The sequence below is a fragment of the Nilaparvata lugens genome, chromosome X (genome assembly GCF_014356525.2).
Source record: "Nilaparvata lugens isolate BPH chromosome X, ASM1435652v1, whole genome shotgun sequence".
Taxonomy (NCBI): Eukaryota; Metazoa; Arthropoda; class Insecta; order Hemiptera; family Delphacidae; genus Nilaparvata; species Nilaparvata lugens.
In genome coordinates this window covers 82,564,332-82,577,647 of record NC_052518.1, presented here as the reverse complement: position 1 = coordinate 82,577,647, position 13,316 = coordinate 82,564,332, and the positions used below count along the sequence as shown (strand labels likewise).

Genomic DNA, 13,316 nt, shown 5'->3' with positions numbered 1-13,316 from the left:
AATGATACTTCAATCTTCTAAAATAGGGTCCAATTGATTTGATTAGAGGTGTAAATTGCATTATAGAGTGTGATTGACTCTCAGAGATAGTTTATAGTTTTCACTTCTGAATTTTAAAAAATTCCATCTCACAGTAATATTCCATTACACAGGTAATACTTGGTCAGAATTTTGATGTTATCGAATAGTATAATGCGTAATTATGATATTACTCGAATATAAGGCGCTCAGTTCACCGTAAAAACATGGGAATCATGACTGTTCATTGTTCATACAAAAATTGCTGCTCTGCATAATGTCACGAACTTTTCTACTATATTATAAACAGTTCCATGTCAGTTATGAAGGTTGTGATTATGACCATTAGGCTGGTCTTTGACAGCACGTACCTTTCAAGCATAACAAAAGCTGTTGGCAATAACTTCATTAAACAATAATGTATTGCATGCATGAGCACCAGAATTGAAACCCCCATTCATTGAAACTGAAGTATGACCATCGAAGGTTCAGAGCTAAGTATTATTCTTTGTCAGGAACGGAACTGAACTATAAACCAGCAGCTGTTACCACATACTTTCCAGTCATATGGAAGCCTGCACCTTTTTCTGACTTCAAGTAAAAATCTAGCTGCTGTTTTATTACTGCAGAAATAAGAGCTCGTTTCTACCACTGTGCAGTCAAGCTAGAAGAGTAACGTGCAATAAATACACTTTTTTCAAAAATATGTGAGTATTCACATGTAGGTTCATGACTGCAGCCCACATGAGTGCCCTTTACCAACACAAACATATTTTTTTTAAACCTGCAGCTTACTGATCTCATACTTTATGGTGAAAATGAAGCCAGTCCATTCTTTTGTTATGTAATAGGCTTGATAAATGTTTTCACCATTTAAAACTTCATGGGAAAAGTGAAAAGTTGTGTTTAACCTTCAATTATATTACTCATATGACTCACATCTCTGTTCTCACAAAATAGCAACAACACTTTTCTATTAGTTATGCCATCAGGACATTATCAAGTCAATTGTATGTAATTGTGATCTTGTACGTAATCTTGTAATCCGTACGCTGTTATTGATGGAGACGAACAATATGTGGAATGTAAAATAACTTATCAATAGTGATATTTTGAGAAATATTTTGATAATATAACTTTCATTTTCAAAAGAACTTATAATAAGTTCCTACCATGCTTGGAAAATTACCAGCCTTGAAAGATGATAAATAATAGTATGTTCATTCCTTATTTTTTGTCCTGAATATTTTTTATAATTTTTAATATCTGTATCAATTGATGTACCAGGAGTACTCATTAATGTTCTCCTTCCTTTAATCCTGTTGTATGACTTACTACTATCCGCGTATCCTTTTTCTGTAAAAATCTTTTCATTAATTTCAATCTTTTCTCCTTCACAATACTATAATGACTATAGTATACGAAGTATACAATATACTATACATTACCATAAGATCTGAATACTAATAATACCTATGAATTTTATGAATACCTATCAACACCATAAGAATTTTATTTAATAAGAATTCGAGAGGACGACAGTTCTAAGCTTAGCCTGTTGTTCTTTCCCAGTAAGTATTGTTCTCTCTCAGTATTGATTTGTACTTGTATTATAACATTATATAGAATGAATCAATAAATTTGTATTATAGAATGAATGAATAGATTTTTTCGGAAATTTGAAACTGGAACGCTTTTAATTGTTTATAGTTCCAGTTCTTTATTTGTCAACTATGATTTAAATGTGGGCGAGAAAGGCAATGTAGCAGAATATCATGAGTATACCAATGACTCTGAATGAATAAATAACCATTTGAATAATAGTTTTATTCGCAATCTAGTAAGTAGTCATTTAATCTATAGTCAATCCTATCACAACGTAAACAATTGATACAATTGGAAAATTATTTTTTGTTCTATGATGTTAAATATCATTCAAATATCATCCGTATTCAAGGATCAACCGAGAACTAAGTCGAGGCTATAATTAACAAAAATATAGTCAGATCAATAATTCCAATTAAATGGTAACTTGTCACTGGTGGGATTTCGATTTAATAGGGGACTAGAAGCTAACATCCTCTTAGTGCTTGTCAGTGTTTTAAATGGATAATGAATTTATTGAAGTTAACATGCCCGGGGGCTTTAGCATGGATATTAAAGATAAGACCAATAAAACCGGAACAAGAATTAAAGAGGGGATTTCCAATTACAAAGTGTGAAGCTACACTGAAAAGTTTGGTCTTTCTGAACGAAATATTTTAACCATTTGATATGCATAATTGGATTGGATATAGTGGGAAAGACCGATCACGTTTGTTGGCGACAGATTGTTTTGTTTGCACATAACCAATAACTTGTCAATAGTGATATTTTGAGAAATATTTTGATAATATAACTTTCATTTTCAAAAGAACTTATAATAAGTTCCTACCATGCTTGGAAAATTACCAGCCTTGAAAGATGATAAATAATAGTATGTTCATTCCTTATTTTTTGTCCTGAATATTTTTTATAATTTTTAATATCTGTATCAATTGATGTACCAGGAGTACTCATTAATGTTCTCCTTCCTTTAATCCTGTTGTATGACTTACTACTATCCGCGTATCCTTTTCTGTAAAAATCTTTTCATTAATTTCAATCTTTTCTCCTTCACAATACTATAATGACTATAGTATACGAAGTATACAATATACTATACATTACCATAAGATCTGAATACTAATAATACCTATGAATTTTATGAATACCTATCAACACCATAAGAATTTTATTTAATAAGAATTCGAGAGGACGACAGTTCTAAGCTTAGCCTGTTGTTCTTTCCCAGTAAGTATTGTTCTCTCTCAGTATTGATTTGTACTTGTATTATAACATTATATAGAATGAATCAATAAATTTGTATTATAGAATGAATGAATAGATTTTTTCGGAAATTTGAAACTGGAACGCTTTTAATTGTTTATAGTTCCAGTTCTTTATTTGTCAACTATGATTTAAATGTGGGCGAGAAAGGCAATGTAGCAGAATATCATGAGTATACCAATGACTCTGAATGAATAAATAACCATTTGAATAATAGTTTTATTCGCAATCTAGTAAGTAGTCATTTAATCTATAGTCAATCCTATCACAACGTAAACAATTGATACAATTGGAAAATTATTTTTTGTTCTATGATGTTAATATCATTCAAATATCATCCGTATTCAAGGATCAACCGAGAACTAAGTCGAGGCTATAATTAACAAAATATAGTCAGATCAATAATTCCAATTAAATGGTAACTTGTCACTGGTGGGATTTCGATTTAATAGGGGACTAGAAGCTAACATCCTCTTAGTGCTTGTCAGTGTTTTAAATGGATAATGAATTTATTGAAGTTAACATGCCCGGGGGCTTTAGCATGGATATTAAAGATAAGACCAATAAAACCGGAACAAGAATTAAAGAGGGGATTTCCAATTACAAAGTGTGAAGCTACACTGAAAAGTTTGGTCTTTCTGAACGAAATATTTTAACCATTTGATATGCATAATTGGATTGGATATAGTGGGAAAGACCGATCACGTTTGTTGGCGACAGATTGTTTTGTTTGCACATAACCAATAACTTGTATGAGGTGATGATTGAGGAGTAAGGTAATCAATGGATGGAGGATTCAAATTAGTGTTGAGGTGATGATTGAGGAGTAAGGTAATCAATGGATGGAGGATTCAAATTAGTGTTGAGGTGATGATTGAGGAGTAAGGTAATCAATGGATGGAGGATTCAAATTAGTGTTGAGGTGATGATTGAGGAGTAAGGTAATCAATGGATGGAGGATTCAAATTAGTGTTGAGGTGATGATTGAGGAGTAAGGTAATCAATGGATGGAGGATTCAAATTAGTGTTTGCATGTTTCTCGCAGTTCTCAGAGGGTTTCAACAACAGTTAATTTGGAAGTGAAAATATTCAATTCCTTTTTTTTGTTGAGGGTGATGCCCACATTAGCTCCAGAATTGTGCAAGGGTAATAAAGAGACGGATGATGAAGGGAGATGAGTGGACCTACATCTATAGATGGACTCTGAACCACCGGGAAGCAATCTAATATCAATAATAAATATTATGTTTAGAGGAATCGGCTCTCCAAGTGGTCACCCTACAATTCGCAACGGGAGTAGAAGGCTCGTGGATCATGACTTATTTTATCGCCCGTAAACGAACGCAACTATTCACTAAACTTCATATCATCTCGTACATTTGAATTTTGAGAACAGAATTAAATTAGGTAGATTTAATTGTCTAACTATCTTGTTTGGAAACCAGTGTTGATTTACTTTTTTAAACTAAATGCTCAAAAAGAACATTATACCGCATTAACTGTATTTTCGCGTTATTTCTCATTTTTGACTCAATCAAAATAATAACAATAAAAAACAAACAATTGAAACCTGCTCAACTGCTCTGATTTGAACGGCTGTTAGGGATGGCTCTGTTTTATTTAGAACGAAATAATACAACTTGAAAATAGAAGGATCTCAAAATGTTGAGATTAATCCAATGATGAAACAAACGTCTCAACGTGCTCTGAGAGAAGGTGCTCTGAGCACAATGTGCTTCATATTCATGAGAAATTGAGCTTCATCTAAACTTTGACTATGCTTTATGTGAATAAAATTAAAAAGTGAAAAGTGCTCAAAAATTGTCCATTAACTGTCTGTAGTTTTACAAAAGTATTGTAAAATATTATGAGGGTGATCGAGTTATTAATAATGCTAGTTCGATTGTCAAACTTTTGTTTGAATTGAATGATAGTTGATGGATGAGAATGTGTGAGCATGGCTTTGAAACATGGATTGCAGGTTACAGACTGCAGAAGCAGCAGTGGCGTTGGCTTTGGCTGTTTTGCAGCCCCACCCTGGTTCAAGTCGCCCGTCCCGTCCAAGTCGCGTTTGACGGCTCGAACCCTCTGAGATATGACTTTGAAAATTGTAATGGAACATTTAAAGCTTTTCTGCGGCGACGCTTGACATTCTTCTCTAACAGCATTCCAGGACAAGTCCTGCTCGGAATTCGAGCTGTGCTCGAGCAGGCAGCCAGAGCCGGGAGGACGCTCATACAAAAAAGTCTGAAAATATCGACGCGTTTCTTTATCTAAATGCAGCTGCGCCGCCGCCTCTGGTCGCTGGTTGCAGGCCGCAGCGGCTCTCATCTTCCGGCTTCAAAACCCCTGCCAAATCCAACTCTAAACGCTGAATTCAAAGTTTACTTTCGTAAACCTATGGACTGTTTATTTTTGAATAAAGATTGTAAAAGTCTGTGTTCCGGTTTATTGAAAACTTATTAAATCTAATTGACCATTAAATGTATCTTAAATCTATAGGTTTAATGGTCCGTTGGATTTAACAAGTGTCCTAGAAACCGGGCCTGAGACAATACCCGTTGATTCATTATATGTTGATTCTTTTGAACACAATGATCAATTGTTGACAATCAAAATATTTTATATAATATTAATAAACTGATCGTTTGTCATGATGCCAGTTATTTACTTGATACAACTACTAGTCATTTACTTGATATAGATTACAGCTTGTATTTAATTCAGTCCTTCACGTTATGATAAGTTAAATAAACTACGTCATTTCTTTATTATTGTATAATATACCACTCTAATATATTCATATTTTTACAAACTGAAAACAATGATACTCAAACTATACTTGCAAGATTGAAACCAACTTGATACAAGTGACTGTGTATCGGTAACAAAAAATGGGTTGCCGACCTAAGTTTAAAATCCGATAACATAGCAGATAGGACGTTATCATGTCAGTCTTTTGAGATGCTAACATTACTGACTATCCTGAAATGTTGAGTGGAAAAATCAATTGGCCGTATTCAGTTAACAATTTTCACGATCTCTTTCGTAGCGGATCCGCTATATTTGATTAAATAATGATGGAATTAGGTTTGAAGTGAGAGAATCAACAGTTATAATCTATGTAGACCGACAGGAGTACGAGAGTCGCTGTGGACTTGAAGTCTGCCTTCAAGGATTACTTGAATCAGATGGCGGCTGTCGTTGGAGAATTCTTTAATCGGTGGCAGTGCATCGTATTTGGTCGGTCAGGCATGAGCTCTAACTTACTGTGTCGGCTGGAAGCATTGTTGGAATCTCACCGGCCGCGTAGGGTTATAGCAATTATGTAGCTAGTGCATGCTCTTTTGTAATAAACGTTGATGAGCCCCAGTCGTAAGATACCAACTACCTGACACTGAGGCATAATGCAGATGATTTATACCTCATCATCATTAAAGTTCAAACAGTTTTCTTTTGTTCTTTTTCATTTCTTGTTTTGCAATTTGAAGCTCTTGCTCTGTCCATGTTGATTTTGATACGACTTTCTTCTCCGAATCCTTGTTTCCAGTTGGAATAAATTCCGCGTTGAATACATTGTTGATATCACGGAAAAACATTTTTGATTGATTATGATGAAGGGAGGGAAGTTATAGATCATTCAAGCCCATCGGTTTTATTTACTAGCTGATTGCAATTTGAATTTCCATGTTTCTGGAGTGGGCCTTCTATTCCGACCCCTTTATCAAATAACCAGAGGGCATCACAGTGATAAATTGACCTTTGAAGAGCTAACATATCATAAGTCAGATTCCTATCCCTCATCTGATCTCCTGATCACCAACCCCCGGAGGACTCATTCGAGATTCACAACACAACTATCCTATCACAATACAAGAGTAAGATCAAAAAAGATAAAGATTAAATAAATATTTATGAAGATAGGAAGAACTCCACTCCGGTAATCACTGTCCAATCAACAACTAGAGTAGTTCGCGTGAGTGATGACATTTACAACATTCAAATTTTCAACTTATCCTACAAAAAAAATATCTTTCACAACTATACACTCTCCTTAATATACTAATAAATACTCCTGAAAGTTACGAAGAGAACCTTATTTTTAGCTATTTCAAATATCAATCATTCATTTTTCAACCATCTGGTAATAAATAATATATTGTCCAAGTTGCAACAAATATCGAAGTAAAGTTGAAATAATACTGTGACTGAGAGACAACAAATAATACTGTATACAGGAACTTGATCAGTAGTATTATCAGAGACAAGAAAAATAGTTATGCTTATGCTTATTCTTTATCTATGGTATTATTGAGAAGCTTTCAAGAATAGTCGTTTTCACACTTACCGATTTATCGGTACTCAGTGTTCTCCGATTGAGAATCAGCTGTTGGAGAGAATTGGTAAAAAATTATTATTTATAAACAAATTTGAAGTGTGTTGTTCCATCTACGTCTTTGATTCGTTTCCTCAATAATGTGGAGCTATACTTGCAGAAAAGTGCAAATTTCTGTCCAAAAATCTGTTACTTATACCATAGAGGGAAGATCGTATGCTATATTTTCTCTTTGCTCATACATTTCGTACTTGAACGAACATTTGAAATGTATGCTATGTTTCAATGTTTCATATGGCATACACTTGATTATTAGTATGACACACCGGTCGTGAAGATAAACTCAGTGTTCTAAGGGACAACGCAGACTGGTCAATGGACATTTCATCTGTGTGATTGCATTGGGGCTCAGACAAACATCAAGTACAAAACTAGATAATTAGCTTATTTGATTCACTTTTGACTGTAGGCTAGCTCTTTACAGTCTGGACCAGGTACCGTTCAAAACTCGATAGTTATTGGAATTTCATTTATTTTTGATTGCAAGCTATGTGAAGTTGCATTTATTTCGATTTGGAGGGTGGAAATGAATGCGATCGACAAGTGAGCTTCTGTAACCATCTCTCACGAGCAGCATTCAGCTGTCTAGGTGGGGGAATGGGAAGGGGAGCGAGGAGCAGTGCACTGGCGTTGCACTAGACAGGAGGTGGTTATGAGCGTCCTGCCAAACTTGGCGAGTTCCGGTCTGCGATAAAAGAATTGCCAGCCGGTCTCATTTGATACTGCAATAAACGAGTGACTTTGTGATGAGGCAGTTGGTCCCGGTGAGTATTAGAGCAATTAGCGAAGGGAAGGGGACCGACTCCCTACTATTGGCACTAGCTCCTCCCAGTGTTCTTCCATCTTTGCTCGACAACCTCCCCACCTTCCTTCCTGTTCATCCTTAGAATATCGTCTGTCAAATTAAATGTATGTATATAGGTACATGTATGTATATATAAATGTACATACTCGTATAAAAAGAAGGCAAGATGAATGAGAGAGACAGAGTTTGTAGTTGTGCCTGTAGGCTTGTTCTGTTGGCTCGATTCGTCTCCGTTGCGAGCTGGATTCCAAGTCCAAGGTAGGATGCATGACGGCATGTAAAACTATCGAAGGACGCCCTCCATTTGCATAATTGACGCCGATGTATATCAACCATCATAACGGTTGTTTTTACTTTCTTGCTCAACTTCTTCTTTTTTCGTTGGTGCTCTTATGCACTAAACAAAGATAGTTGGCCCCCTCAGTCGCGTAGCTGGCTAATCTAATCATAAGCAGGAATTTGGCATCAACACTGAAAACTCTCATTAAAAGTCTTTCTTGAGAAACACACTCTATTTGCAACGCTGGAACATTTCCCACTCAATATTTAGGCCCGGTTGCACTTGCTGTTAAGTTTAACCGTGATTAACCGCGGATTAATGTCGTCATCGCATTTCCGTGTGATCCATACATTGAGTCTCGTGGCATTGGTTTGGTTAAATTACATCACATAATACTGGTTGAATTAAATAGACTCAAGTGCAATTCCTTAGTGCGACTCTACGATTCTAGCCATTCGACGGCTAGTAGTCTATTACTGTATTAGTCGATTATATCGATATAGAATCCAGCCAGAGCAACTGACAGCAGCCGTGCGGCTAGAATCGTATAGTCGTCGCTAAGGAATAGCACCTTAGGGCATATCTTGAGGGCACATAACTTGAGGTGTTCTGAACAAGTTGCGTCCTAACATAGTCATTTGCATTAGGAAACAGCACAGTGCGCTGAGATTAAGAGTGCTGCGTTTTGATGCTCCAAAAAGCACCAAAGCATCGCAACGCAAAACAAAACACATTCATTTTTTTTCTCATTGTGTGTACACAAATGGTAGACGATTATTGACGAAGAGAAACGATAAGTATGGCAATGGAGGAGGATAAAAACATGACAAAAGAGGACGGAATAAGAAAGGGTATTGATGATATAGAATGAAGCTCACCTATACACAACTAAGCGCCACGGATAACAATAATAAAAATAATAATGAAGATAATGAGCGTTAGTATGATAGAAATGGAAAGTGGAAACTGAAACTCTCAACCAACTCATAATTTCGCAATCTCGTGCAATCAGTGGAAAAGCGAGTCAAGCGTTTCCATGCTTGAGAATATTTATATTCTTTCATAATACTGTGTTATGTACTTTGGGTCAGGTGAATATAACATAGATTCAAAAAATTGACACGAATATATAGATACAATCCACTCAAAAATGCAATATCACTAACTATTTTTACCAAACGACTTGTCGACTTGTATCAGCAGAAAACTCTCAATGAGCTTTCATGAATTAAAATAAATGTATGGAAACATTGACAATAACTCGTATATTTATAATCAGAACGTTGATGGAGAGGTCATTATACTGCGATGATTCTTTTCTACTCTATGAGCATGTCATTTTATCTCACTTCATTTCCTTCATGCCTCTCCCATGATATTCATCCATCATCAGTCATCATCACATCCATGAAAGAGGTTATCATGTTATTCATATTTGATCCAAACTTCAACTTATAACTTTGACAATTCAACTTGCTTTGCTTGGTAATAAAAAAAACCCTAGATACCGTATTTAGTTCAATGCTTCTATCCCAATGATTTCCAGTCTTGATTTAACTCGGCCAGTTTTCTATTTACTTATTTGTTATATTTTGCTATACTCTATTATGCATTTAGTACTATTCATTTTAAAATAACCAATACATTTTCTGCTATAGTGTGATTCACTTTAAAATGTCAGCATTGTTTTAGTGAAAATCTTGATGTTATTTTCAAGAAATGCTTGCAGTTTGAAGTGTATCTCACTTTATATAACCGTAGAGAAAAGATACCTTCATTTTCTATGCTATCTTTACTCTACAATACAATATTATTTTAGCTTGATTATTGAAAATTCACTACAAAAAACTGATGGATAACAATTTCACATGCAATAATCTATTGTCTATTTTGTGATAGGAACTGGTTGTATTGTTGCAGGTACACGAGCATGCTGCAGGTATCGTCAGAACACTGATCAAATCCAGGGTGAGCTGTTCAGCTTCTATTTGGGGCGAATACTGAACATCAACAACCTGGTGCCATCGTCGTTAGCTGTCGTCAAAACGACCAATCCTCTGTGGAGAAACGTCAAGTCGCAAGTGCTGACGTCACAGTGGATGGAAGAGCGGCCAATCATCATGACAAAGTACATGGAAGATCTTAGACCAGCTAACATTCCCAAACATCTTCAGTCAGAAAACAGACGACTGCATCCGACGGATATTCGTGAGGATGAAGACGTACTAGAACTCGTGCAATGGTCCGATCTCATCGTGTTCGACTATCTGACGGCAAATCTGGACCGGATAGTCAACAACCTCTACAATCTCCAATGGAACCCAGGCATGATGGAGGCTCCTGCCCACAATCTCGCCAAAAACAACGATGGTCTACTATTGTTTCTCGATAACGAGAGTGGACTATTACACGGTTACAGACTGTTAGAAAAGTACGAAGCATATCACAGTGTTCTCCTTGAAGCACTCTGTGTCTTCCGAAGATCAACTGTAAAGATGTTGGAGAGTTTGAGGGAGAAAAAGAACATCGGAAGCTTGTTGAACGAGAATCTTTTTAACTTGAACGATCATGAGGCCCTGCCTGTGCTGCCTGAGAAGAGTGTCAAAATTCTCAACGAAAGAATAGGAAAAGTGTTAGATCAGGTTTCTTGGTGTGAAAAACAGTACTCAGAGGAGAGCAATAGTGTCAGGTAGTGAGTGATCTACTCACACCTCACATTATCTTACGAGAAGTGAATAGAGACAATTGGCTGTGGCTGCATTCTAACTTCTCTATCTATTGTTTCATGAAAGACTTCCCATAAATCTATAGTTCAGTGTGTGATTGCCTTTTTGTTCATTTTCCTGATACGATATCAAAATAAACCGCCAACATGTGCTAGTGACTTATTAAGGAAATTTAATTCGATCCTGCTACATCTTTTCTGTAGTGTTTGTTATATAGTGTGAATACACTACACTTTTATATACATTTGTAGTGAATACACTTTAAATAGTTGTTGGTAGAATTTCGTCTCTTCGATGATATCGGGAATAAGACATTGATGACCATGATTGAGAAGAATCGAGTTATGATAGGGAAACAATGAGGTTTATTCAGTGTTTCAAAAGAAATGAATGATTTTGATAGGAACGATAACTATCAGTATCACTCATTAACTAGAGTTCATGATAATGGTGGATTTTAAGATTAATGGTGAAATGATTCACGAAGTCCAATTGTTATTTCTGATTCGAAAATCTTCCAGGTATTTATCCGAAAGTGATGTATTGAAATAATCTATGGTTTTAATTCGTACCGATACCATTGTAAAAATACCAAAAACCGCCACAAAAATGTCGGCTAATCATTCAATTGAGATCTTGGTGATTTTGACGTGTGTTTAAAATTTTGAATAATTTAGTTTCTTCTGTAATATACGATTTTTTCATTATACGTTACCGGAATTAATGTTAATCCAACTGCGAACCTTATTCAATGTTAAATGGTTATTACAATCATAATTAAGAATAGCTAGGCATTCAATATCTACTTCGGCACAAGACAGACGATTAGAGAGAAGGGACTCGTTAGTTCTATTTTGAAATTATTGTACAGTGTACATTTATTCAAATTTCAAATATATGTTTACTGGGAAAGATGGAGTAGAATTCATATGTATATACAATAAATGTTCACGAAATATTTGACTGATGTTCTCCTATTATAGATAGAATTGTCAATAGCTACTGTCGATTATGAATGATTTCTTCTTCTATATTTGTGATTTTTTGTGATTTTTTGTCAATTTCATCTTTTTTAGTAATATGAAAAAAATGTCGGAATAGTTTTTAGATCGACCAAATTTGAATATTGCAATACTGTAATCATCAACAGTGAGATGAAAAATACCAACATTGGAAGATAGTTTTACCTGTCTTTTAAAACATCCATAGTGAGTACCATATTATAACGGCAGCATTTGATTACATTAGTGCTGCTATCCTTGCCTATCATTTGACAAAGCAGATAGCGCTATCCTTTTCAAGCTCCGAAACGTTTCCAGATCGTTTTTTAACAATGTATTAATATAATTAATTAACAAAATATTAAATCTCAATCATTAAAATTTATCATTAGATCATTAAATAATATTTTTTCTCGACAAATAAAATAGATTATTTCAAACCAGAATGAGTAGTTTATATTACATCAAATATACCGGTATCAGCTATCCTCTATAGAAGGCAGTGGCAAGGCCGAGAATCGGCAACGCTGTTTTTCTATCTTTCTTCACTGCCATTATAACGTGGACCTCACTATAGCTCTGATTGTTAATTTCAATACTGAACTTCTGATCAAATCTCATTCCATAGTTTTATAGGGATATCCATGATTGATGATGTTATTGCAAATGCATGATGAAGTTTCCCAAGTTTTATGAGCAAAGTTGATAAGTTTGTTAAATTATTTGAAAATATACTGTGATCTTTGTTGCGTAGCATATTGTTTTTTTGAAAAGGAATCTTAATACTAACATGTAAAGAACTTGTTGAAATTGTAGAATTCACTCTAGTATAGAAATTGAGTAGTTTTAGAACTCTATAATGCAAAACGAATATTGTATACATGTTATAGATGTAAATATTATAAATATAAGAGCTGTTACTATAATAGTATCAAAAAATAATTGTAGACTCGATTAAAATTTTGTACAGATTAAAAAAGTTGTTCAAAAAAAAGCTTTCAATTAATTTTTCCAGTGACCTAGGAAAAAAGGAAATATCAATTCCCATTCTAAAAAATCTGGTTTGGTACACTTACACAACTTTCCTTGCTCATTGATCTATAAGCCTCATTAACGAGGATAATTTAGGGAATAACATTATGCCGATTGGCGGCTAAATAATTAAAACTACGATTATACTATTGTGATTGTGTTCAGAGTACATTTTCCTTTGTTTGAATTA

The 13,316-nt window shown here is 34.9% G+C and overlaps 1 protein-coding gene across 1 annotated transcript in view; it reads left to right on the top strand.

The window, feature by feature from the left end:
* The window catches only part of LOC111055506 (extracellular serine/threonine protein kinase four-jointed), a 72,122-nt gene extending 59,033 nt beyond the window's left edge, over window positions 1–13,089 (top strand). The window contains exon 3 of the mRNA XM_022342724.2: window positions 10,288–13,089. Within this exon, the coding sequence (XP_022198416.2) occupies window positions 10,288–11,060 (773 nt within the window). The 3' untranslated portion in view covers window positions 11,061–13,089. The remainder of the gene's footprint in view (window positions 1–10,287) is intronic.
* The last annotated feature ends 227 nt before the right edge of the window (window positions 13,090–13,316 follow it).